This window comes from Rhinopithecus roxellana, chromosome 12 (genome assembly GCF_007565055.1).
Source record: "Rhinopithecus roxellana isolate Shanxi Qingling chromosome 12, ASM756505v1, whole genome shotgun sequence".
Taxonomy (NCBI): Eukaryota; Metazoa; Chordata; class Mammalia; order Primates; family Cercopithecidae; genus Rhinopithecus; species Rhinopithecus roxellana.
In genome coordinates, this window is record NC_044560.1 from 94,529,477 (window position 1) to 94,556,927 (window position 27,451).

At 46.7% G+C, this 27,451-nt stretch overlaps 1 protein-coding gene across 2 annotated transcripts in view; it reads left to right on the forward strand.

Moving 5' to 3' along the window:
- The window catches only part of CFAP57 (cilia and flagella associated protein 57), an 83,267-nt gene extending 56,844 nt beyond the window's left edge, over positions 1 to 26,423 (forward strand). Inside the window, exons 19-24 of one of the 2 annotated variants that reach the window (XM_010371855.1) lie at positions 3,006 to 3,095; positions 3,438 to 3,554; positions 5,247 to 5,381; positions 5,462 to 5,605; positions 14,029 to 14,161; positions 26,048 to 26,423. In XM_010371855.1, coding sequence (XP_010370157.1) covers positions 3,006 to 3,095; positions 3,438 to 3,554; positions 5,247 to 5,381; positions 5,462 to 5,605; positions 14,029 to 14,161; positions 26,048 to 26,262 — 834 coding nt within the window. In that variant the 3' untranslated portion in view covers positions 26,263 to 26,423. The remainder of the gene's footprint in view (positions 1 to 3,005; positions 3,096 to 3,437; positions 3,555 to 5,246; positions 5,382 to 5,461; positions 5,606 to 14,028; positions 14,162 to 26,047) is intronic. The other variant, XM_030912957.1, reaches the window with a different exon arrangement.
- Positions 26,424 to 27,451: the final 1,028 nt, after the last annotated feature.

Genomic DNA, 27,451 nt, shown 5'->3' on the forward strand with positions numbered 1-27,451 from the left:
ACCATAGGAATTTAGGGTGGACAGCACCGAGGTTCAGACCATAGCAGCCTGAGAAGATGAGAGGAAGAACAGAAGCCCCACCCACCTGGAGGGCCAGCACAGCACTGCCCCCTTTCTCCCTCCTCATTTGACACATTTGTCAGCTGTATTTCAGGTCAGGTCCATTGTTTCCTAATGGTTAGCTTACTTCCCCCACTGACACACCTGGGGGGACCATTCACCTTCTCTGGCAGTTACAGGGGCCAACCATGGCCTTAATGCTCAGCAGGGAATACACTCGCACCTTGGGAGTGATTCCAGCAGGATGCCTCCTACCTCCTTTCGCTGGTGCCAGTTGCTATCAGGGCTGATATCTGGGCCTGGGTGCTTCCAGGAGCCTCTGACCTTGGGGCTTCCCTCTGGGGGTCATAGACGTCTTTGGTTCATGCACTGTGGATCTCCTGTAAAGGTCCTTTTCTCCCAGGAAGGAAGCCTCAAGCCCTCGGCTCATTTGTAGAACTGCAACCTCTTAGAACACTTCCTGATTCAGGTACCTCCCCTCACATACTCTTTTTCCAACTTGGCTCTGATGATTCAAGGGTCCCTTTGCCCTGCCTAGGGGAGAGGTTTCCTGAGGCTTGTCGTTTTAGTTTACACTCATTTATTTACTCATCTAGGGCAGAGTTTTTCAAGCTCAGCAGGATTACTATTTTGAGATAGGTAATTCTCTGTCATGGAGGGTCTGTCCTGTATATTGTAGAATGTTTAGCAGCATCCCTGGTGTCTACCTGCTAGATCCCAAAAGCACCCCCTATCCAGGGTGTTAAAACTAAAAAATGCCTTCAGACCTTGCCAGAGGTCCCCTGGGGGGCAAAATGCTTTCTATCTCCTGCCTGAGCCCCATTGAGAATCTCTGAGTGTGATGAAAAACACATGGAAAAGTAGATGGAATTTCCACAATGGGAAAAGATGCTTGTTACCCCATAATGGGCTAGGCTTCTGGCTGTCCAGCCAGCTAGTCAAATTGGACATATTTCCCAATTTTTCTATAAACAGATTATTTTTATTCTCAGAGTAGTATGAGTCTTTGCCTGGGGGAAAAAATGAACAGAAGTAAATAATATACTCCTGTACGCCCTCCATGCTAACCTCACCTGTCACTGTTGGCCTGAGATTTAGAGAATGAGGCACTCAGACATGATCTTCGGGAGCCCCTCAAATAGAAGCCCCCTTTCTCTTTTCCAGCTGCCATTGCCTTGGCCTAGGACGCTATCATCTGTCTCCTCAGCCACACTGGCAGCTCCTGACTGGTCTGCCTGGCCCCCATCTTGCTCTATTCAGCAGAATCTCTGCATCAGGCCCTCCAAGATGCAAATTACATCATTCCATCCTGGTCTAAGCCTTCAGCGGCTCTCTGAGCTTTCAGGATAAAGGCAAACTTCTCACCATTTGAGCCTCTGCCCTTGGGTTCTGCATGACCTAGCTCAGCCAGCCTCTCGTGTCCCTCCACTCTCCCCCTTCTTCAAATCCCCCCTCCTGCAGCCACCCTGAGCCACTTGTAGCCTGCAGAGATGCGCCAGGCTGCCCATGGCTCTGGTCCTTTCTGTGCAGGCTGTTCTCTCTGCGTAGAATTCTTTCCCCCTTTGTCCTCTAACACTTTTTCTTCCTCCCAAATCCAGGGGACACATCCCCTCTTTTTGGGCACTGCCTGCTCACCTCGTCTGTGTACACACAGTGCTTTCTGCCTTGACTGCAGTGTTTATCCTACTCCACCTGAGTTTCTGACTTACTACTTATCCCTGCAGACCTGAGGCCTCTTGAAGGCAGAAACTACCTCTTAATCAGCTTTAGATCCCTAAGTCTACAACAAGCTGGGCAGCCCTTTCTAATGGGCACATTCTTTAGCTGTGCAAATACCCACACTCAATGTGTGTCCCCTACAAGGTGGTTCTACATAACTCTGCCAACACTGCCTTCTTATCTTATCATTCCTCTTCCAGAAGCAGGTTGTTTCAGGCTCTTCTTGTGTCCCTCACTATTGCTCTCCTTTGCCCACCACACTTGCCATTATTCGTTCATTCATCAAATATTTGCATGCCACCTTTATGCCAGGCTTTGGGTCAGAGGGCTATTCTGTCTATACAAAATGCTTCTAATAATGAGGAAAACGTTCTTCTAAAAGCTGCCCCTTTGTGTCTAGAACGTGGATGTGGTTCATTAGGGCCTCCTGGTACCCCCCAGAAGGTTGCCAAGAGCCTTAAAATTTGATCAAAGGCCTGGGATAGACTAGAGGGGGAGGGACTACTCTACCCAGCCGTGAAAAAACCCAGTGAACTATCCCATTCTCCCAAAACAGTCGGCAAACCTCTCTTTTAACAGAAATACTAGTGTCCACCAGATTTAGTCCATAAGTCATTAGGAATTAGGTCAATGAAAGCTCACGCACGGCTTGTCTCATCCTAATTGGACACTTCAGTTGTCATTCCCATGACTTTGGTTAATATAAATGCAACAGTGAATTTTAAAAAAATCTTTCAGCCTAGGCACAGTGGCTCATGCCTGTAATCCCAGCACTTTGAGAAGCCGAGGTGGGCAGATCACTTGAGGTCAGGAGTTCAAGACCAGCCTGGGCAACATGATAAAACCCTGTCTCTCCTAAAAATACAAAAAAAAAAAAAAAAAGCTGGTCATGGTGGCAGTTGCCTGTAATCCCAGCTACTCGGGAGGCTGAGGCTAGAGAATTGCTTGAACCCGGAAGTGGAGGTTGCAGTGGGCCAAGATAGACATCACATGACTGCACTCCAGCCTGGGTAACAGAGCAAGACTCCATCTAAAAAATCTATATTTCAGAAGCTCACTGGTGGTTTCTTAGTTTTCCTGTGAAGACAGGACACTTCTCAGTTGTACTTTTTAAGACCTTTCAACAGAATGATGAGGCTGAGGCTCCTTCTCAGCTTCCCCTTTCCTGTTTTATGCCTTACATGGGTGGTGCCCACATGTTGGTCCCTCCAAACTTTCTGCTTTAGAATGACCCGTGGCCCCAGAGGGTCGAGATTCGCTCATACAACTTCACAAAGCAGGCGAGGAAGGTGCCTCTCTGGGGAACCCTGCCTCGGGTTAGAGTTGAGGTTCCAGTATTTGGGTGGCACCACTTTATAAGGAATTCAAGAAAATAAAATAATCAGCATGGTTGAAGGAAAGGGAAAGTGACTCAGAGGGAAAACATCCCAGCCTGGCCGTGGAAACACGTGATGCTGGTTTAGCATATCAGTCCAGGGGTGGGGAGCTGTTAGGAAAGCAAGTAGAGAAAGGTTTTGATCCAGAGGACACAGAAGGGGATGAGAAAAGAAATGCCCGGGTATCGGGGGCGGCATCCCCGCCGAAAGACTATGGTTCTCAAACACAGTTTTCATTATCTCACTTTCTTCTTCTTGACTCGTTTCTCTTGTTCTCTACAGATGGAAGCCGAACTGGAGAATTTCCATAAGCAGAACACTCAACTGGAGCTGAACATCACAGAATTGTGGCAGAAACTGAGAGCCACTGATCAGGAGATGCGCAGAGAGAGACAGAAGGTGTGAGGGTTTCAGAGTCTGGCAGTTCTTGGATTCGGGATCTGGCACCTATCTGCAATGGGCAGCTGGCTTCCAAGAGACAGAGCCAGCCCACTGCGAGGACATGTTTCCCATTTTAACTCACATTCTTTACTTGCTCCCAGCCCTGCCTGCTTTCAGGCCCATGTAGATTTACATCACTGAACTCATCTGAGACTATGAAATCACTTTGGGTAAGTGATCAAGGAGGTGGCAAGTCAGCGTGGCAGGAATATTTGTAGCATTTGGCTTCTTTGGCGGAGGAAAGTACATACTCAAGAGAGGCAATTTTGTTGCCACTGGTTTAAGGCTTTGACAACCAAAAAATTGCAGAGGCCAGGGGAACCTCAAAGATCATCGATTCCCATTTCTCTGTTACAAATAAGAAAAATTAGGCCCCCAAAATTGGGAGATTAAGAAACTTCACCCAGCACCCACAGCTAGGTAGTACACACAGAGCTAATAATGGAATCTAGGTTTTCTGAACATGGGCCTGGACACGGTTGTGCCCTCTTCCCTAGCACAGGCCACTCCTTAACATTTGTTGAATAAGATTGGAACTTTCCGTCCGGGCACAGTGGTTCATGCCTGTAATCCCAGCACATGCCTGTAATCCCAGCACTTTGGGAGGCCGAGGCAGGCGGATCACGAGATCAAGAGTTCAAGACCAGCCTGGCCAACATAGTGAAACCCCGTCTCTACGAAAAATACAAAAATTAGCCAGGCATGGTGGCACGTGCCTGTAGTCCTAGCTAACTGGGAGACTGAGGCGGGAGAATTGCTTGAACCTGGGAGGCGGAGGTTGCAGTAAGCCAAGATCGCACCACTGCACTCCAGCCTGGGTGACAGAGCGAGACTCTGTCTAAAAAAAAAAAAAAAAAAAAAAAGATTGGAACTTTCCATTTTCTGCAGTAAACATTAATTAACTCTGCACTAGGTAACACTAGCAGCTGCAGAGCCATAAATGTGAACTGATACAGATCCTGCTCTTTCCATGCTGAAGACGATGATCAGGGGTTTGTGGCATGTGCATAATAGTTACATTGAGAGGTGGAAAACGGTGGAACATGTAGAAAGGGCCATGGATGGCAGCAAGAGAAAGGAGAGACTTTCTCCAGGTCAGGGCTGGGGAAGACAGGTAAAAGCATGATGAAGAGGGGACGCTAGCCCGAGTGTGTAGATAAACCAACCTGACCCCTCACGGCAGCGCTCCTGACTATCGAGCACTGGGTAAGCACTGGATGAGCTAATACGGGGGACGTGGAAGCCCCGGCCAGGAAGCTGCAAGAGAGAAATGATGCCGTCTACCTTGACTCTAAAGGGATATGGGTAACCACCTGAGCTTCCTTTCATCTTTTAAGGCCTGTGGTCCTGAAAGGAAACCAGAGCCAATAAAGAAGCCCATCTGTGTGGCCTCTTAAGGATGAAGCCCCATGTAGGCTGTTCAGGCCAGGTGTCCAGCCGAGGGCAGGTGCACAAGACTTTTCGTGCCTCCACCTGTTGGCTCTGTGCCCATCTAAGTCTCTGTGCCCAGTGTGGCCCCTGGTGGTCAGCTGTGAGTCCCAGATGAGGTGTCTCTTTTCCCTTTCTGTGCCATTAACCTCTGCCTGCAGCCCCCGCCCCTCCACCTGGAGAGCACCCTACAGTGCCAGAAGGAAATGTCTCTGATTGCAGGAGCGAGACTTGGAAGCGCTTGTCAAAAGGTTCAAAACAGACCTCCACAACTGTGTAGCCTATATTCAGGAGCCGCGGCTGCTGAAGGAGAAGATTCGAGGTCTCTTTGAGAAGTACGTGCAGCGAGCAGACATGGTAAGTTCAGCCTCCCCTCCTGCCAGCCCTGCCCTCCAGGGTCTCCTCTCCCTCACTGAGGATCTCCTGGGCCCCGTCAGGTGGAGATCGCAGGGCTGAACACAGACCTGCAGCAGGAGTACGCCCGGCAGCGGGAGCATCTGGAGAGGAACCTGGCCACTCTCAAGAAGAAGGTGGTCAAGGAAGGCGAGCTGCACCGCACAGACTACGTCCGCATCATGCAGGTACCTGCACGCTCCCCTCGGCCCCTGTGGAGGCCAAGCCATCCAAGATGAGAGATCCCATCAAGGGTCCCTCTGAGACCACCTGTCTTCAGAGCTACCCAGGTGTCTGGGGGCCCAGTAGCTCCCCCTAAAGTCTTATTTTGGCTCCTCTCCTCTGACCTCATCTTGGCTGTGACTGTGGCTGAGAGCTCACCTAGGAGGTTTTCTAGGCACTTCCATGCTGCACCCTGCCCTCCACCCCACCAATGCCCACCTCCCTTCCCCAGGCACCCTGTTCTTCTTTTCTACCCCATCTTTATCCAGAGCATACTTGTGTCCTGCCCCACTCCTCTCATCAGCCCCTGGGCCCTCTAGACCTTCATCCACATCATCTTTAGCTCTCCTGAGCCACTCTCCCTTCTCTCCTCTGTTCCCAACTTTCATTTCACCTGACTTTGTCTTGCTCCTTTTTATTCTGCTACCCATATCTCGAGGCCACGCCTCATCTGATTTTTCTGGTGCCTCAGGTCCCTACCCTTATCTTTTGTGTCCCAAGTTATCCACACCCTCCCAGAGCTGGCCTCACTCTGGTTTAATAAGCACCTCACACCCACCTCCCCGGATCCTTCATAGGCTGTTCAGAGAGCCTGACCCCATTACTGCCGCCTCCACACAGGCACGTTATCAGGACTGCCAGTCGGGATTCTTCTGCCAGATTTCTGTTTGGGTATCAGTCTCGTCTGAGGCAATTAATGTGAATTAGTATCAAAAGGGAACATCAGAATCACATTTATAAACACGTACCTTTTTATGTTCACATTTCTTTAATGCCGTAATTAAAATACTGGAATGAGAACAGGTTGCAATTAGATTGAAACAAACCAGTTCCCAGCTTGGCCAGTTCATACACAGCTGGGCAGAGCACACTGTGATTCAGGCCAGACCCAGGCACGGCTGGTCTCATGCCATCTTACGACCAGTCCCCACTGAAAAGCAGCCCAGTCCATCTACCCATTGCCCTACTCCGTGGCCATGAAAGCTGTCAGAGGCCCAGAGATAGAAGTGCCTCCAGCTGGTGGAGCCCTGAGACACCAGCAGCCGTACACTGAGCCACTACCTGGGGCTCTGGAGTGCAGCAAGCAGGGAAGGGGAACCAGGGTGACAGCAGGAGGCTTTGGCAGCTGCTGACATCACTGAGCACCCTCTGTACCTTATCACCAGAGCACAGGCCTGAGGAACTGGGTCCCTCTGTCCATGCCAAGCAGCCAAAGCAAACATCGGTGTAGGAGAAGGAAGACCACAGGCTAGCCAGAGGGTGTGAGCATCAGCATGAGGCTGCTGGGGCTGGCATCCTGTCCTCTTCTGCTTCCCCATGCCCTGGAGGGTGCTGGGCCAGGGTGGGGTGGAAAGCAGAGGAGACCCAAGCGGGGCCTCCCTGATGGCTAGCAGAGTGAAGTCCCTGGAAGAACATTTTCTCCAGGAGCATTGTGACCTACGTGCTGGGGAGTCCCATGGATCCAAATAAGTAACTCCAGCAACTGCAGGAAGTAAAAAGGGGCCCGGGGTGGGGGTGTGTGGCAGGGGGTGCAGGTCTCCGGGTCCGCACCCCTTCAACCAGAAAGAGACTGCTTGTTGATAACAGTGGGGCTCTTTTTGTTGGCAAAAGGCTTGGAAGATTAAAAAAAAAAAAAAAAGTTTTCAAAACCACTGTGCCGACCCTGGTTTACCCCGCTCCGCCACTCTTCTGCCAGGAGACCTTGGGTAAATTCCTTAACTCAAGGAGCCACCCTCCCTATCTGTAAAACAGGGAAGAAAACAGCAACCTGAGGGCTGGGGGAGTTCCTGCAAGATCGAATGGGATAACCATATGAGGCACCAGGCACTGGCCTGGTACAGAATAAGTGCTCAAAAAAAAGCAATTTCCAGCTGGGTACAGTGGCTAACACCTGTAATCCCAGCACTTTGGGAGGCCGAGGCAGGCGGATCACGAGGTCAGGAGATCGAGACCATCCTGGCTAACACGGTGAAGCCCTGTCTGTACTAAAAATACAAAAAATTAGCCGGGCGAGGTGGCGGGCGTCTGTAGTCCCAGCTACTCGGGAGGCTGAGGCAGGAGAATGGCGTGAACCCGCGAGGCGGAGCTTGCAGTGAGCCAAGATCGCGCCACTGCACTCCAGCCTAGGTAACAGAGCAAGACTCCGTCTCAAAAAAAAAAAAGAAAAAAAGGAAAAAAAAAAAGGCAATTTCCATCCTCGTCATCCAAGCAAAGGACCTATCCAAGGACCAAGGTAGAAATCCAGTGGGAAAGCCTAGAAGTCCATCACAGGATGGGCCACTGGTGCCTGTGGACTGCAGGTGGCAGGGGGTGGAGGGTGGACGGCACAACTGATTCCAGACCCTCAGCTGGTGGCCTTGGCGTGTGCTGGTCAGGAGCTAGCTGAACCTCGTCTTCAGGTTGCCATGGCTCTGGCACTTCAATCCAAAAAGGCTGAGGAAGGCCGCGGCAAACATGGCATCTAAGAGTAACTCATTAGAAAATAACAGAAAATGAGGTCACTGTCTCATCTGCATATTCAGACAGGAGCTCAGCCTCCCCACTCCATTCCTCAGCACACTGGCAGATATGAAAATAAGAGTTGCTATGAGATACAAACATCTAGGACACGCATTTTATTCATTCAGTACACATTTTTTGAGGGCTTCTTGTACAGCAAGCTCCGTGTCAATCACAGAGGATTCCAAGATGAATGTGATAGTGTTCCTACTCTCAAGGAGTTCATCACTGGGAACCTGGACCAGATAAAAATAATTACTGCTCAACTCATTGTATGCAGTGCTGTGGGCTCATCCTGGAAAAGGGGTTCAGTGATGCCTTCAGGACTTGTGGAAGGTTTCTGGGGCAAGGGGCATTTGAGCTGGGCCTTGAAGGGTGAGTAGAGGTTGATCGTGGAACAAGTCAGGGAAGAGCCTTCCAGGCTGTGGGAACAACCCGAGAAAAAGCAGAGAAGAATGAGGCCTGTGAGGTGCTTGGAGACCCAGGAATCCAAGAGAAGAGTGTCCAAGTGGAGAAGAACCCACTGAAATGGTTGGTGGCTGAGGGTCATGTTGAAAAGGGCCTCCATGCCATGCCAAAAAGTACAGTTTGTCCTGTCAACAGGCTCCACCCAAAGTTTCTTAGGTAGGGGTGTCTTTGTTTTGAAAAGACAAAACACTCCATTGGCAAGGTGGGAAGACTGGTGGGGAAAGAGGCAGGTGGCAGAAAAACCCGTTAGGAAGTGACTTTCATGTTAAGGGTAGATGAGAAGGACTTGGAAAGGGGAAAGTTGTGGTGTCAAAAGGCATTTCGGAGTAGAAATGACAAATAGAAATGTCAGGTTAGACAAGGGAGGAAGGCTGAAAGAACGGAGGATTCCAGGATGGCTCATTTGTGCAGTTAGGCAGATGGTGAGCCCACTAACTGTGGGTTCCAGAAAGATGTCACTGATGCAAGGATTCCAAGTCCATGGAATAAATCTGTTGCCTGCTTTTTCCGGGCTGTGAGGTATTGCCGTATTCTAAAGGCATCGACTCAGGCCATGCCATTAGGGGGTGCTGTAGGCATTCCCTTCTCTTCTCTGCTCAATACGGAGGTCTGGAAAGACCTGCCGGGGTCATCAGTCAGTTCCAAACGTCAAAGGCAGTCCTGGACAGCTTGGCAGAGCCCCTTGGCTTAGAAAGCTTTTTACATAAACAGTTTCACATTCCCCAAGACTTGGCACCTTGGTGGACCCCAGGTCAGGTTTCCTTTGCAGCTATGTAGACCTGTGTGGGGGAATGGAGGATTGGAGGGGCTTTTGGAGGTCAAATAACCAGGGAACGATCAGGAAGAGAAGGCTCAGCAAACCCATTGCATTCACATTTTTAATTCACAAAGCCATCCAAAGCATAAACAGTTGACCTCAGTGTGACCTCAGGACCCCTCAGAACACAGGCCATCCCAGAAAACATTTTCGGGTAGCCCAACTTATATATATTGGGAGTGTCCTTGGCCATGATACTATGTGAGGTATTGGAATGGAGGTGACAGAAATGTGAGGGGGACAGCAGAGCCTAGAAAGCAGTAGTCATGGAGGAACAGGGCACTCTGGATGGAGGCATGACAGGGTTCAGACCCCAGCTCTACCACTGAGGTACGGCCTCAGTTTCCTCACAAGGTTGGTGTAAGGAGGAACTGAGGGACTGTATGCACGCTGTTTGATACATTGCAGTGGTCCAGTCAACACTTGCAATTGTGATTACTCTTATTATTGTTATCATCAAGCTCTTCCTGCCCTATTAGGTTCTCCTTTCCAACCTCCTGGCTCTGGGCCTGGAACACTCTTCTCCTCTGTCTCCCCTGGGAGCCCTCCTCACACTGGGTTGGGCCCCTGCTTCAGCCTCTCATGGCAGCTCTGCACTGGAGCCAAGCGGGACCTCCCACATCTGGCACAGTGATCAGTGTAAGCTTTCAGGAACTGGTTCTTACTTTTCTTAAATGAGTAAGTGAATGAATGAATGAACAGAACAAGAGAGTCAGGCTGCACTGAGTGGTGGGCCTCAATCATACTCCAACAAGGATCAAGCCCTGGAGACCCATGTAGGTGAGGGAGCATCATGAAGATGTCAGAGGTTGGCAGGGGGTGTCAGAAACAGGCATTCACACCAACAGGTCCCAGGAGCCAGAAATCCCAATCACAGTGACAGGGCTGCAGAGGGTGGAGGGGGTGGGGAGACACCAGGACAGGGCTCCACTTGCAGGGGGGCCTTTACAGCAGAACAGGGGAGAGCACTGAGAGCTGGTGACAAACCAGCAGGAAGGGTGAACATCAGAATCAGATCAGACACAAAATCAACAGGACTCAGTGACAGAATGGAAGGAGATGACCAAAAAGAGGAAGCAACTAAAGATGCAAACTGTGAGAGAACTCGAATTGTGCTTTCAGTTTCTAGTGCTTATTCTGATGATTATTAATGAGTTATTTAATGAGGATCAGGAGAAGTGAAGCTTAGCAAAGCCTACTGAAAGGAGAAATGGAGAGAGATCTGGAGCGAGCAAGCTTGCCCCTGTGGCTCTAAGACCCTCCCTTCTGTTCTGATCTCTCACCTCTCCCTTATCCCTTGATTTGTAACTTCCTTATTAGTAAGAATCTCATCTTACTCGGTTTGGTATCCACTGCATTAGTTATTCATTTTCTCATCCATTTCACACATATTTATTGAGCACCTCTAACATGCAAGGCAAGGTCCAAGGTCCATAACCCAATAAATATGTATTGAATTGATCGTGTCATGATAGCAAGTCTGCAAGGAGAAGGTCCATGGGAGGATCTAGCAGAGTTTTACCAGCAGCATCTGGAAAGGAAATGTGGGAAACCTATCACTGTTACGAGAAAAATCTGGAACTGGAATGTTCCCCACCCTCCCTCCCAAACTGGGGAGACCAAAGAATGAGAAGTCCAGCTTGGTGAGTAGATGAGTTTATTTAGGTCTTCCATGCGGGGCACTCCTGGGCAGCTGCAGGACAGCTCTAGAGACCTGCATTGCCTCCCATCTCTAAGCTGCTTTTAAGCTAATTTTCTGGCTCTTCACCTACAGTGTATGTGCCATGGGACTGTTTTCCTTGGTAGGTTTTCAGGTATCTTCTAGGATGTTTGGATTCTCAGGGACACCTGTGCCTCAGCTGGGCACCATGGCCTTGACTAACTGCCTGGCCTTGAGGGTTCAGACAGTGAGCATACATCCTTAAGTAACCTGGTGGGGGGCCCATCACACCACAGTCACCAAGGCCTGGGTTGGTTAAAAGGGTAAAGCATTCAATGGAGAAAACATATGACTCAGAAACACAAGTACAGATCCTAGCATGAAGAATGAGGGGCTGACAATGAGGACTAGGCATTTCATCCGAGAGAGAGAATTTCATGACTATAAAGGAATACCTGAGGCTGGGTAATTTATAAAGAAAAGAGATTTATTTGGCTCACAGTTCTGAGGGCTGTACAGGAAGCATGGCGCCAGCATTGCTTCTGGTCAAGACCTCAGGAAGCTTTTACTCATGATGGAAGGCGGAAGAGGAGCAGGCATGTCACATGGCAAAAGAGCAGGAGAGGAGAAGGGGCCAGGTCTTTTTTTTTTTTTTTTTTTTTTTTTTGTGATGGAGACTCACTCTGTTGCCCAGGCTGGAGCACAGTGGCACCATCTTGGCTCACTGCAAGCTCCGCCTCCTGGGTTCATGCCATTCTCCTGCCTCAGCCTCCCGAGTAGCTGGGACTACAGGCACCCGCCACCACGCCCAGCTAATTGTTTGTATTTTTAGCGGAGACGGGATTTCACTGTGTTAGCCAAGATGGTCTCGATCTCCTGACTTCGTGATCTGCCTGCCTCAGCCTTCCAAAGTGCTGGGATTACAGGTGTAAGCCACCGCGCCCAGCCGGGACCAGGTTCTTTTAAAACAACTAGTTCTTGCAGGAACTAATAGAACAAGCACTCACTCATTACCACGAGGATGGCACCAAGCCCTTCATGAGGAATCTGCTCCCATGACCCAAATACCTCCCTCTAGGCCCCACCTCCAACACTAGAGATCAATTTTCAACAGGAGATTTCGAGGAGACAAACATCCAAACTATATTGTAAGGAATACTGACATTAAGTAATACACTGGAAGTCTAAAGGTGTAGATCTGTGCTTTAGATGAAGCATTTCTGGAGGAAAAGAATCTGTTGCGGTGTCTCTAGCCCGACCCCTGCTCCCTCCTGGGCTCCACAGGTACCTCCCCACAGCAGAGGACTGTTTGTCACAGCTCAGGGAGAACAGTGCTTAAGACCGTCCTGTTCACTGGGCTCTGACTCCATAGCCCCCACTCATGAGATAATGTCCCAAGTGGAAGCACAATTTGTTCCTGGCACAGGTCCATTTTATGTAGATTTGGCCTGCAACTGCCTTTTCTGGTGTGCGGACCCTCAGGTGCTTTGCAACTGAAAGTGTGGTCTGGCCTGCAGACCAGCAGCAGCATCTCTTGGAAGTCCAATGCAGGATTTCAGGGCCCATCCCAGACCTATGAGTCAGAGTGGCAGCTAACAAGGTGGTCAGGTGATGTATTTGTATGGTCATACACGAGGCACTGCTGTAGACAAGCCACTGTGGCTGTGGGATCTAAGAGCAAAGTGGCCAGTCTCTTTGGGCCCTTGGGGATGGGGCTCCTCCTTGGGGTACTTGTGCTAGGTGTGAAATGGAAGGCAGAGATTTGAGGTGTGGGAAAAGAGGAGAGAAGAGACTGTTTGGTCCCAGAGTGCAGAGGCTGCACCTTGCCCCCAAGCAAGCTTCGTTCTCACTCCTGTCGACTCCCCTCCTTTCACTCTGCATTCCAGTGATGCAGGACTGCTGCAGGTCTCCCCCACCCCCATCAGCTGTGTCATATTCTGTGCCTTTGCTCCTGCTCTTCTAGTTGTCTGGGACACCTTTGCCGTCTCCTTGGTGACTCCTTCAAGCCTCAGCCCGGGAGTCAATTCCTAGGAATCCACCCTAGTCATTCAGACAGAAGTAAGCATCTTTCCTCTAGGCCCACTCCTCCATCACAGCAAGGTGGCCACCATGCTAAACTGTACCCACACCCCCCACTAAACTAAACTCCTCAAGAGCAGAAACTAAGATTTACTCTCTATACTCTAGGATTAACATAGTATCTCTATAATATTGCATGACTACATTATGGGTACTCTATAAACATTTATTAGGTAGATGGTTGATGGTTGGATGGATGAATGGATGGATGGATATTTGTCAAACACAAATCAGAGAAGTGAGCTTCCAATGGATGCAGCAGACGTTAATTATCCATGTACTTTTCTGTTTTACTCACTAAATAGCATGCTGCTGAGGGCAGACCATGTCCTATTTCTGTTTGCATTTTATGCACTTCCCAGATAACCTATAAATGTGGGTTCAGCAAATGAATGAAAAATGAATGAAGTACAGCACAGTGCTTACAAACTCTGGAGCCAGACTGTTGGGGTTGGAATCCTGACTCTACCGATTGCTAGCTGTGTAATTGAGCAAGTCATATACCTCTCTGTGCCTCAGTTTTCTCTTCAGTAAAATTGTAATAACAACCCAGCCATAGGGTTGTTGTGATGCATTTAAACTCATATAAAAAGTGCGTGGAAAAGCATTGTTGTTGCTGTTGACGTTGCAACAAGCATAAGTGGATGGGGGAATGGTGCTGAGTCCACCTGAAGGTAAGTTAGCTGGTTCCTTAAGAGGCTGAGCAATAGGCTGGAATAAAGGCTCAGGCCCCAGTAGAGGATCCAGAGTTCTGGATCCAGGCCGAACCCTGCCCATTCCCCATATACTCAGCCCAGGAGGGCATGCCATGTGCCCACTGACCATGCATCTGTCCACACTCCCTCAATCTTCCCCTTTTTCTGCAGGAAAATGTCTCTCTGCTCAAGGAAATGAATGAGCTCCGCAGGGAGCTGAAGTTCACTCGGTCCCAAGTTTATGACCTCGAAGCAGCTCTGAAACTGACCAAGAAAGTCCGACCACAAGAAGTTTCAGAGACAGGTAATGTCACCAGTGACCAGGGGAGATGGGCATTGGGACGAAGGGATTCATGCAGCCGCAGGCAGGTCTCCCTTTGGCTTCCTTCTGTATCAGGTCACATCTCCACATAGCCGTCTGGGATCCTGTCCGGGACACGTGCCTGCTCTCTGAGGAATCCGTGAGGGCCTTCCCACACTCAGACACACACAGGTCCACAGTCCCCTGGCTGACATCCGTGAGGTTAGCTACAGTTCAGAATACAGACTCTTTCAGATCTTGGAAAGTGAATACTTTATATAACATATCCAGAGGGGTCTGGGGCAATGCCCTGAAATCAAACACTTTAGTATTTCTGTAGTGACATATGAATATTCACACTAAGCTTCCTGAATTTAAAAAGGCACTCCGTTTTTAGATCCTCTTGCATTTTAGAATAGTGAATAAGGGATTGTGAACCTGTACAATTAAAATGAAGACAAAAAGCAAGATGAGAAGCTATTTAAAGGAAGAGGGGAAATAATTACATAAATATTAAATGAGTCAGTTACTGCAGTTATATCCTAAAGTTCCTCTGAATTTCTGACGGCCAAGGCAAAAAGAGAAACAAAGAAATATGATCGTTTATATCATTCTTATTGTATGGCAAAAGGGAGCTTTTTTCTGGAGAAACAAACGTTTCCCTGGCAATAAATTCTCTGAGAAACTTAGCACATGGATCCTTAGGAAAGGAATGTGGAGTAACAATGAACAGTCTTTAATTACATATGCCGCTTTCAGGCCCCAAAGAAGCATTTTTCAAGTATCCATTCCTTATCTGGACAATCAATAAAACCAAGAGATTAAGGCATCTCTGTGGCAAACTAAGCCAACACGGTTCAAGTTTTTGTTTTCTGGTGGTTTGCATTCAGGAATAAAGATTAGAGGCTTGAACTGAAACATCCCATAGCTATGGATTGGGTCTCTGAGGTGTCAGTTGTTTCTTGTACCGTGGTCACATAGGATTATGATGTGAAAGGTGGCTGAATGGTACACAGGAACCTTGTACTACTTTTGCAACTTCTTTTTGGTCTTCAACTATATAACTATATATATTTAATAACAAACTAAATACATAGATGTAAAATCTTATATATGTATTTAATGTTGTCGTTTTGTGCACTTTTGGCTAGGGTTGAAGTTGAGACAAGTGTAAACCCTGAGTAGTACCTGAAGTGGCAATACCAGGCCTACAGAGTTGATGTGAGAGCACAGCATGTGTCATAAAGACTGAAATACTTGGGGCCGGGTGCGGTGGCTCACATCTGTAATCCCAGCACTTTGGGAGGCTGAGGCAGGTAGATCACAAGGTCAAGAGATCGAGACCATCCTGGCCAGCATGGTGAAACCCTGTCTCTACTAAATATACAAAAATTAGCTGGGCATGGTGTCGCAGGCCTGTAGTCCCAGCTACTCAGGAGGCTGAGGCAGGAGAATTGCTTGAACCTGGGAAGCGGAGGTTGCACTGAGCCAAGATTGTGCCATTGCACTCCAGCCTGGGCGACAGAGTGAGACTCTGTCTCAAAACACAAAACAAGAAACAAAAAAACAGAAAAGAAAACTGACATACTTGACTTCTCAAAGGTGAAACCATCTTCTCTTCTCTTGAAAATAAAGCACAGATGTGAACAATTGCAAAACTTCTCTTAAAAAATGTTTCAGGCCAGGTGCCGTGGCTCACACCTGTAATCCCAGCACTTTGGGAGGCCAAGGCGAGCAGAATGCTTGTGCCCAGAAGTTCAAGACTAGCCTGGGCAACATGGTGAAACTACATCTCTACAAAAAATACAAAAATTAGCCAGGCATGATGGCATGTGCCTGTAGTCCCAGCTACTTGGGAGGCTGAGGTGTGAGGATTTTAGAGTAAAATTTATCACCTGAGCCTCAGAGGTTCAAGGCTGCTGTGAGCCATGATCACACCACTACATTCCAGTCCAGGTGACAGAGCAAGACACTGTCTAAAAAAAAAAAAAAAAAAAAAAAAGTCTTAAATACGTCCAAGTATCCTAACAAAATATTCAGTTGAGACCTCCTCAGGATGCCATGTGATATAGCCAGATTCTTCATATTACTATCATGGAGATTTCCAGACATACACAAAAATTGAGAGAGAAGTCTATTGAATTCCTGTGACCCCAGTCCTCAACTTCAACAAATACCAACTCCTGTCACTTGTGTTTCATCAATATACCCCCACCCAGAAGCCAGAGTGGTGAACCTGGAAGAAATCTAATGTATGCCACAAAACCCTCAAAAGGCTCAGCAATGATCAGGAGCAGATATCTCTGGAGGTGGAAGTGAAGGTAGGGCTGAAAACAGAAAAAAGTCTGTTTAAGAAGCTGTTAGATCCACCTACTATCCAACACAGTGGCTAAAAACAGAACCACATCAAGTCCATCATCTTGAAATTTCAGAACACCAGAGTATAAGGAAAAAAATCCTCCAGACTTCCAAAGGAGGTAAGGAAAATTTTTATACAAAGGATCAAAAATCAGAATTACAGGATACAAAATCAAGGCACACAAAAAAGTTGCAGTTTTTATATACTAACAGTGTACTATCCAAAAAGGAAATTAAGAAAACAATTGCATTACAATTGCATCAAAAAGAATAAAATACTTGGGAATCAATTTAACTGAAGAGGCAAAAGACTGAAAACTACAAAACATTGCTGAAAGAAATTAAATACCAGTAAGTGGTGGACTGGAAGACTTGTTGTTAAGATGTCAGTACTACCCAAAGTGATCTGAAGATTTCATTGCAGTCCCTATAAAAAACCTCAAACTTTCTGATTTCACAACCTACAACAAAGCTATAGCAATCAAAACAGTGTGATACGGGCATAAAAACAGACATACAGACCAATGGAATAGAATATAAAGGCCAGATATAAACCCTCAAATATATGGTCAAATGATTGTCAACAAGGGTACCAAGATCATTTAGTGGGGAAAGGACAGTCTTCTCAAGAAGTAGTGTTGGGAAAACTGGATATACACATACAAAAGAATTAAGGTAGACCCTTACTTTACACCATATACAACAGTTAACTCAAAATGAATCAAAGATCTAAACAGAAGAGCTAAAACTGTAAAATTCTTAGAAGAAAGCATAGAGGAAAAGCTTCTTAACATTGGATTTGGCAATATTTATTTGGTGAATGACACAAAAGCGCAGGCAACAAAATAAAAAATAGAGTTGTTTGTGAGATTTGCAGCAATGTAAGCCATGCAGGCATGTATGTGAGATTTGACTCCATACTAAATCTGGCATCATGCTTAATTGTATTAAAAACCTGAACATATTTTGTTTTTGAGTACACACATGAAGGCCCATCAGTGATAAACAGTTTGAGATTAAAAATTACTAGAAAGTCTCACCTTTTTTTTTTATTACTACTTCATCCAAGTGAATGTCACTTTAAATTAGTTTGAGAGAAATTCTAATCAATATAATTTCCTTAAGGACAAGGCCAATATTTCCTGAACATTAAAACTTTGTACCCATATCACAGTTCTTCATTAAAGGAAAAGATGTAAAACCAACACAAACTATTGATTCAAGTGACTCACACTAGAAACAAACACCACTCAAACAGTTCCACTTTCATCCACCTCTCCAAACAACAATATAAAATGTACTATTTCTGTTCAGAACTTATAAAAGCCTTCCACTAGAAACTAAAGAACATGGATGGCCGGGCGCGGTGGCTCAAGCCTGTAATCCCAGCACTTTGGGAGGCCGAGACGGGCGGATCACGAGGTCAGGAGATCGAGACCATCCTGGCTAACACGGCGAAACCTTGTCTCTACTAAAAAATACAAAACAAACTAGCCGGGCGAGGTGGCGGGCGCCTGTAGTCCCAGCTACACGGGAGGCTGAGGCAGGAGAATGGCGTGAACCCGGGAGGCGGAGCTTGCAGTGAGCTGAGATCCGGGCACTACACTCCAGCCTGGGTGACAGAGCGAGACTCCGTCTCAAAAAAAAAAAAAAAGAACAGGATGATTTTATACACATGCATACACAAGCAAAACACAAAGGAGAACAAACAGCAAACAAATAAAAATTAGAAGCAAAACAAACAGGAAACCAATGCCACCATTTTCCCCACTCAGTCTACCCTAGAGACTACCATTTACCCAGAGCCCAAAAAAACCACATGATGAATATTTTATTCCTCATACACAATTCAATATCCTTAAGTCCACCAATATCACCATACATCCTGTGCAATCAAGAAATTCACTCTAGGCACATGACCTACTAGTAAGTACTCCAGTGCCAGCATTATTCATGCAAAAAACAGCAAACACAGTGTGAAGCGATACAAGCATGTATGTGAGATTTGGCTTCACACTTAAACTGGCTTCATGCTTAACTGTATTAAAAAAGAATTGCCGGCTGGGCGCGGTGGCTCAAGCCTGTAATCCCAGCACTTTGGGAGGCCGAGACGGGCGGATCACGAGGTCAGGAGATCGAGACCATCCTGGCTAACACGGTGAAACCCCGTCTCTACTAAAAAATACAAAAAATTAGCCGGGCGAGGTGGCGGTCGCCTGTAGTCCCAGCTACTCGGGAGGCTGAGGCAGGAGAATGGTGTGAACCCGGGAGGTGGAGCTTGCAGTGAGCTGAGATCTGGCCACAGCACTCCAGCCTGGGCGGCAGAGCGAGACTCCGTCTCAAAAAAAAAAAGAATTGCCAGCCAGGTGCAGTGGCTCATGCCTGTAATCCCAGCACTTTGGGAGGCCAAGGCAGGTGGATCACGAGGTCAGGAGATCGAGACCATCCTGGCTAACACGGTGAAACCCCGTCTCTATTTAAAAAAAAAATACAAAAAAATTAGCTGGGTGTGGCAGCAGGCACCTGTAGTCCCAGCTACTCGGGAGGCTGAGGCAGGAGAATGGTGTGAGCCCGGGAGGCGGAGCTTGCAGTGAGCGGAGATCCGACCACTGCACTCCAGCCTGGGTGCCAGAGCTAGACTCCATCTCAAAAAAAAAAAAAGAATTGCCAAACTGCCAATGCATGTCTTTAAAATATTTCTTATTTTACCTTCATCAAGACTAAGAATTTTAATTATAAAAATGTTAATTATCCAAATTTCTCCAAATCTCTATAAGGTTTTAAAGAATATTTTATTATCTAAACTTTTTAATTTCTCTGTATGTGCAAAGAAACAAACAAAACTACATGTGACTTACACAGACCATGAGCAACATGCCTGAGCTTTCCATCCAGTCCCAGATTTTCTTCTTCTTCATTTTTCTTTAAAGAACCAGTCATTTGACTGGGCTCAGTGGCTCATGCCTGTAATTCCAGCACTTTGGGAGGCCAAGGCAGGCGGATATGAGGTCAGGAGATCGAGACCATCCTGGCTAACACAGTGAAACCCTGTCTCTACTAAAAGTACAAAAAATTAGCCAGGTGTGGTGGCAGGCACCTGTAGTCCCAGCTACTCGGGAGGCTGAGGCAGGAGAATGGCATGAACCCGGGAGGCGGAGCTTGCAGTGAGCCGAGATTGCACCACTGCACTCCAGCCTGAGTGACAGAGTGAGACTCCATCTCAAAAAAAAAAAAAAAAAACAGTCATTTTGCTCTAGGACAAAAAATTCATCATACAAAATTCTTTCTCATACAAATTTATTATCATCTCTTTATAACCTTCCTTACCAAAAAATATATCTTCATATCCGTAACTTTCTTCACATCTCTCTCCCCTACCTTGTTTCACAAAAAAAAGTTTTCTTTTTTTTTTTTTGAGATGGAGTCTCGCTCTGTCGCCCAGACTGGAGTGCAGTGGCAGGATCTTGGCTCACTGCAAGCTCCACCTCCTGGGTTCACACCATTCTCCTGGCTCAGCCTCCCAAATAGCTGGGACTACAGGCGCCTGCCACCATGCCTGGCTTATTTCGTTTTTTTCTTGTATTTTTAGTAGAGATGAGGTTTCAACATGTTAGCCAGGATGGCCTCCATCTCCTGACCTCGTGATCCGCCTGCCTCAGCCTCCCAAAGTGCTGGGATTACAGTCTGAGCCACCACACCCAGCCCATAACCCTTTCTTAATTGGAAATGACCCAGATAGCCAATAAGCATCAAAAATAATTTTAAGATTTTAAATTACACAAAAAGTTTACCTAAAACATTTATCCCATTGACATGTATTCGGTTTCTTCATTTTTTTTTTTTTGGAGATGGAGTCTCCGAGCTCTGTCACCCAGACTGGAGTGCAGTGGCCAGATCTCAGCTCACTGCAAGCTCCGCCTCCCGGGTTCATACCATTCTCCTGCCTCAGCCTCCCAAGTAGCTGGGACTACAGACGCCCACCACCTCGCCCGGCTAGTTTTTTGTATTTTTTAGTAGAGACGGGGTTTCACCATTTTAGCCAGGATGGCCTCGATCTCCTGACCTCGTGATCCGCCCGTCTTGGCCTCCCAAAGTGCTGGGATTACAGGCTTGAGCCACTGTGCCCAGCCCGGTTTCTTCATTTTTAACAGTTTATCTAGATTACTTCTGAAAACAGGTATTAGACACAATCATACAAAGTTAGTTATTTATTTGTTAACCACGTCCTTTTTTTTTTTTTTTTTTTTTTGAGACAGAGTCTTGCTTTGTTGCCCAGGCTGGAGTACAGTGACGCAATCTTGGCTCACTATAACCTCTGCCTCCCGGGTACAAGCAATTCTCCTGCCTCAGCCTCCTGAGTAGCTGGGACTACAGGCGCAAGCCACCATGCCCAGCTAATTTTTTTTTTTTTTTTTTGTATTTTAGTAGAAACAGGGTTTCACCGTGTCACCCAGGCTGGTCTCAAACTCCTGAGCTCAGCTAATCCGCCTGCCTCGGCCTCCCAAAGTGCTGGGATTACAGGCATAAGCTACTGCACCCAGTCCAACCATTTTCTTAATAGCCAGTGAACATTAGGTGCTCACCAAAAGAGCCTCAAAGTTAATACATAGGTATTTTTGCCAATAACTCAGAAGATTCACGTTAACAACATTAAATTAGTCTTATCTGTCAAAGAAGGCATATAAACCAAGATCATTTTGTTTTGGTGAGGTTAATAGCTTTATAACCTTCTATGCCAAACACTGAAACCTCAGAATATCTAGCAGAGACATATACAAAACCCAAACAAAAATGTATGCTGACAATTCTGAAAACATTTCTATTTTCATTTTACGAATAATTTTAAAGCCTGTTTGTTTAGTCAAGATTTACATAAGTCACGTGAACTTGAAAATTGCTTGGACATTTTTACTTAATGTATGGGTGCTCTTTTACTTATAAGCCAACTTGGTAGACACAACATGTAACAATAAGTGTACATACAAATAAACACATACAAATGGACATGTAGACACACACACAAACAAAAATCCAGTAACTTTTACCTTGGAACTCTAGCCATGAAATGCCAATACAAGCTCACTGGTTTTACATAGTTATACGTTGTTTGCCCCAATAGTTAATCCAATGAAGAATGTGAACTGAAATTTTGGGTAAAGCAGTTTCCATGGCAGTTTGATTTTTAAAGGTCAAACTTCCCTAGACTCCAAAGAACACCGGGGCTAACTAAACAGCACCAAAGGAAAACATTACACATTAACCAGGCCTGACTCTGCTTACAACAGCAGCACAAAAGCCTGGATACATGCGACTCCATCCCACTTTTCCATTCAACAGCAAACTCCAGATTCCAAACAAGATTGGGGCCAAACAGTATTGCAAAAGAACATCAAGTTGGCTACATTCTGATTTCCCATGACTATATCAAACACACACAATCACCAAAACATTATCCAACTGCTGCAGCAACAAACAAGCCCCAAGTGTCCAAACTGAAACAGTCAGGGTGCTTCCTTTCTCTGCTGGTTGGGCTTGATCGACCTGCAAATGGAAATTCCATAAGGAATTTCCCAAATTGAGAGGAGTTGATCCCACTGTCTGGTACCCAAGAGAGACACTCACTTGCTGGGACACAACACACAATTACAAACAAGTCCCCAAGAGTGTCCGTACTGAAACAGTCAGGGTGCTTCCCTCTCAGGCCGTTGGGTTTGTTCCACCTACAAATGGAAATTCCTTTAAAAATTTCCCAAATTGACAGGAGCAGATCCTGCTGTCTGGACCCACAAAGGACACTCACCTGTCTGGGTACAGATGTCAAATTTCAAAGGCAGTTCTTCCAAGGCAATCAGGAACAAAGTTGGGGCTGGCTATGGCAGGGCCAGAGAGAGATGGAAACTCACCTCCAGCCAAAATTAGATGGGCAGCTGCTTAGGAGGGCTTCTGAGACTCCCAGCCCACAGCAGCCAAGCTGCCACGAGCAAGACGTTCCTGATCAAGGAAACAAAATATATTACTGAAACACCAGGGGTTTGGTCAAGGTCCTGCTGCTCACAGCATAGAAAGCCAATCACTGGGAGGACAAGTATTGCCAAGGAAGAAGGCTTTAATCAGGTGCTGCAGCCAAGGAGATGGGAGCTCAGTCTCAGATCCATATCTTACTAACTAAAACTGGGGGTTTATATAGCAGGGAAGAAATGTAACATGGGTAAGAAAACAAGAACTAGGGAGGAGCCAAGGGCCACCCAGTGCAGTGATCTGGTGAGTTTCAGTTCTTTGACATTCCGTTGTTAAGGAGCCTGAAGGTCCTTTCCTGAAGAGGGAACTCAGATAAAACAAATACAGGTTTCAGGCTTTAATAGCAGAAGGGTCAATTTCTATGTTTATTCAAAAACAACTGTCTATGGGACTATTGAGACAGTTTCATTAGCAATATGGACATATAAAATTTTGCAAATGAGGCCGGCTATGGTGGCTCACGCCTGTAATCCCAGCACTTTGGGAGGCCGAGGTGGGTGGGTCACAAGGTCAGGAGATCGAGACCATCCTGGCTAACATGATGAAACCCTGTCTCTACCAAAAATACAAAAAATTAGCCAGGCGTGATGGCAGCCGCCTGTAGTCCCAGCTACTCGGGAGGCTGAGGCAGGAGAATGGTGTGAACCTGGGAGGTGGAGGTTACAGTGAGCTGAGATGGCGCCACTGCACTCCAGCCTGGGCAACAGAGCAAGACTCCATCTCAAAAATAAATAAAAAATAAATAAATAAATAAAATTTAAAAAAATAAAAATAAAATTTTGCAAATGAAAACACAAAGCAATTGTTAACTTTAGGGAACAGAAATTATTGTATGGAAAAGAGAAATGAATCATTGTATACTACATGGCTCAACTGTGACCAGCAGTTATATTAATCATAATTAAATTCTGACTATTGGCCGGGCGCGGTGGCTCAAGCCTGTAATCCCAGCACTTTGGGAGGCCGAGACGGGCGGATCACGAGGTCAGAACATCAAAACCATCCTGGCTAACACAGTGAAACCCCGTCTCTACTAAAAAATACAAAAAACTAGCCGGGCGAGGTGGTGGGTGCCTGTAGTCCCAGCTACTCGGGAGGCTGAGGCAGGAGAATGGCGTAAACCCGGGAGGCGGAGCTTGCAGTGAGCTGACATCCGGCCACTGCACTCCAGCCTGGGCGACAGAGCGAGACTCCACCTCAAAAAAAAAATAAAAAAATAAAAAAATAAAAATCAATCAATCAATCAATTCTGACTATTGATCTACTCAAAATTGGGAGGATGAAAGGATGGGAAGTATGCAGGGGCAGGGGAGGATGCTGAAGGAAAGCTAAATCCTCGTCTTTCATAGAGAGAAGTCAATAGATAATGCCTAAAAATGATAAATCAAAGAAGCAATGTAAGCACATTAATCAAAGCAGAGTGTGGAAGTAGATATCAAAAGAATTAGCTAAAATAATTGAAATTGTTGCCTCTGAGGATTGAGAAATTGAGTGGAATGTAGAACAAGAGATACTGTTGTTTGTAATAAGCCTTATAGGGTTATTTGACTGCAAGCATATGTAACTTTCATAAATAAATTAATAAAATATTAGGAAAACCATGCTTTCCTTCCAGTTTACTGTTGCAGGCACGTTTTTATTTTTCTCCCCTTATGCATATGGGAAAACTGACAAGGATCTCTGTTTTAAAAAGAAAGAAAAAAAAAGAAAGAGTCAAAGCAAAATAGAATGAATTAGGAAACTAAAGATTGACTAGAGGAGAAAACTTACCTTGCATAAGAAGATGGGTGAGAAAGTGTTTGTGTCAATCTTGGCTCTGGATGAAGCAAAGAAAAAACTTGAGACAAGGTCTCTGCATGACAATTTCTAACCAAAGTCCCTACTCAGACAAGTTTTAGTCTAGAATTTGCATTCAATTTGTGTCTCAAGGCCATCTTAGCTGAAAATTTACCTTAAAAGGACCCCACAGTAGTAGTGTCCTTAGGCCCCCAGCAGAAGTAAATGCAAATTTTCTCTGGAGGAGTACGTTTTAAATACAGGCTTCAAAGAATTCCCATAAATAATGTTTTGAGGAACATGAGCTCACAATCAAAAGTCACTAAATACTTGAAAAAATAAACCACCAGGAGTGAAAATCAACAAAAAAATCAAACTACAGAATAAAACCAACAAAGACCCACAGCTCATATGATTATTAAAATAAGAAAATTTCATGTCTGAAAAAATAAAAAAGGAATTTGAAAATAAGACAAAAAAGCAAAAGTCTTCCAAAATTGCATAGGCAGATTTGAAAAGGAACCAAATAATACTTCTAGAAATGAAAACTATTATAATTAGAAGCTCAATGGACAGATTGAACAGTAGATTAGACACATCTGAAGGGGGAATTTGTGAGCTAAAAGAATAAATTGCCCAGATTGCAGCCCAGAGAGATAAAGATATAGTAAAAGACAAAGAGGAGAGAGTGGGATAATGCAATGTATGTCTAATTGAAGTTTGAGAAAGAAAGAATGAGGAGAGGCAACATTACAATAAGGCACAGCCAAGAGTTTTTCCAGAATTGATGAAAGATGCCTATCATCAAATCCAGGAAGCCCAGTGGATCCCAAGCAGGGCGCATAGGACAGGAGGACAAGGCAACTAGAACACTGAGGGTGCTGTTGGGAAGGTGGAGGAAGAAACTCACTGGGGTCTAGCTGGCCAGAAAAGGGAGTAAATCTAAAAAGAGCCCATTTGGTAGGCAAGAAATGGAATTGTCCAGGAAGAGGGGGGTCTCGGTTTAGTCCAAGATCGTGTGTGACATGCATAGAGCAGTTACAGCAGTTGTGGTCAGAAAACAGAGAACAGTGCTAGAGTGAAAGACCTAAAGTATAGCATCCAGGTGACAAGGGAGGGAAGCCACAGGAGTGGGTGCTGGCATGGCGTGGAGGCCAAGGTCACTCACGCTGCAAGTTCAGCCTTGTGGGGCAGCGGTGAGCCGTGGACCCTGGTGGACACTGCCATTGCCCAGGATGATGCCAGCACCTGAGACAGGGAGGATGACTCGGGGAGAAAGTCTTCAAGGAACAGGATATGAGTGGACACACCTGGAGAGGCAGGAAGGGGTCTGTCTCCAGGAGCAGGGGTTTTGCACAAGGAGAAAGACTGGCAGTTCAGAAGCCAACATAGGTCAGCAGAAGAGTGCCATCCTGCCTAGGATGTGGAGAATGGGAGAAGGGGCAGCCTCCGTGGGTGGGGGCCTCTGTGCAGGCGGATCTGGGGGCTTAGGAGAGGGGTTGGGCTGGGGTGGTTCTCAGTATTCACCTCATCACTCTGAAGTATGCTGCTTCACTTCTCCATCTCTCTGCGAGACAGCAAAATGGCTTGTCTCTGTACCTCTGGCATCTGGGATTGAGTGTCTGCTCCACAGTAGGTGCCCAATAAATGTTTGAGGAAGCAGGGAGGGAGGAGGGGAGGATCGGCTCTGCAGCAGTGCAATGGACAGGTCCACATGAGTCCTGCTGTCCCTCACAGAACCCAGCAGGGACATGCTCAGCACAGCTCCCACAGCAAGGTTGAACCAGCAAGAAGAAACTGGGAGGATCATCGAAATGCAGCGCCTAGAAATCCAGCGCCTCAGAGACCAGATCCAAGAGCAAGAGCAGATCACAGGGTTCCACACCCTTGCTGGAGTTCGGCTTCCTTCCCTCTCCAACTCTGAGGTAGACTTAGAGGTGAAGACCAACTGACCCCCTCTGGTGAGCCATCTCCAGCCACAACCAGAACAGTGTGTCTGTCCCCAGGCCAGATTTGCAGTTGGAGTCTGTATGGTCCCTGCAGCACTGACCCCAGCAACCTCTTTCTCTTGCCCTGGGGAATCTGGGACACAGAATAAAGATGTTTGCCCACACCTTGTCTAACTTCTGCTTAGTTGGGAGGCCAAGGCCAGGAAAGGGAAAGAGGGGAGGCTGAGGACTGGGGGCTCCAGCTCATCTGAGGCCACCTCTGCTTGTCCCTGTCTGGGCACAGGACTGCCTGGCACTGAGAGATCACACTGGACTTGGGGCTGGCTTCCCTGCCACCCTTTCTTCCAGGCCTTGCGGATGGGGCTGCCTGCTGCTCCTCGCCTGGCCTCTCCTCTGCCAGCTCAGTAAGGACCAAAGCCTGCTCATTCCTGTCTCCTTCGTGAAATGCAGCGAGACTTTCTAAGGACTGTTTTTTTTTTTTGAGACAGAGTCTCACTCTGTCGCCCAGGATGGAGTGCAGTGGCGCGATCTCGGCTCACTGCAAGCTCCGCCTCCCAGGTTCATGCCATTCTCTTGCCTCAGCCTCCTGAGTAGCTGGGACTACAGTTGCCCACCACCACACTCGGCTAATTTTTTGTATTTTTATTGGAGAGTGTTTCACCGTGTTAGCCAGGATGGTCTCCATCTCCTGACCTCGTGATCCACTGGGGATTACAGGTGTGAGCCACCATGCCTGGCCGGATTTTTTTCTTTTTCTTTTTTTTTTTTTTGAGATGGAATCTCGCTGTGTCGCCCAGGCTGGAGTGCAGTGGCACGATCTTGGCTCACTGCAACCTCTGCCTCCCGAGTTCAAGTGATTCCCCTGCCTCAGCCTCCTGAGTAGCTGGGACTACAGGTGTGTGCCACCACACTCAGCTAATTTTTGTATTTTTAGTAGAGACAGGGTTTCACCATGTTGGTTAGGTTAGTCTCGAACTCCTGACCTCAAGTGATCCACCTGCCTTGGCCTCCCAAAGTGCTGGCATTACAGGCGTGAGCCACTGTGCCCAGCCTCTGAGTTTCTTTTTTTTAAATCTGTGTAAAGAAGAAGGAAATGATGACGGTAAAATAGCAGACATGGAAGTGTTGCAAGAATTCCCCAAAGTCTTACATTATCTGCTGACCCTGTTCTTGGAACTCCAAGTAGAGCCCT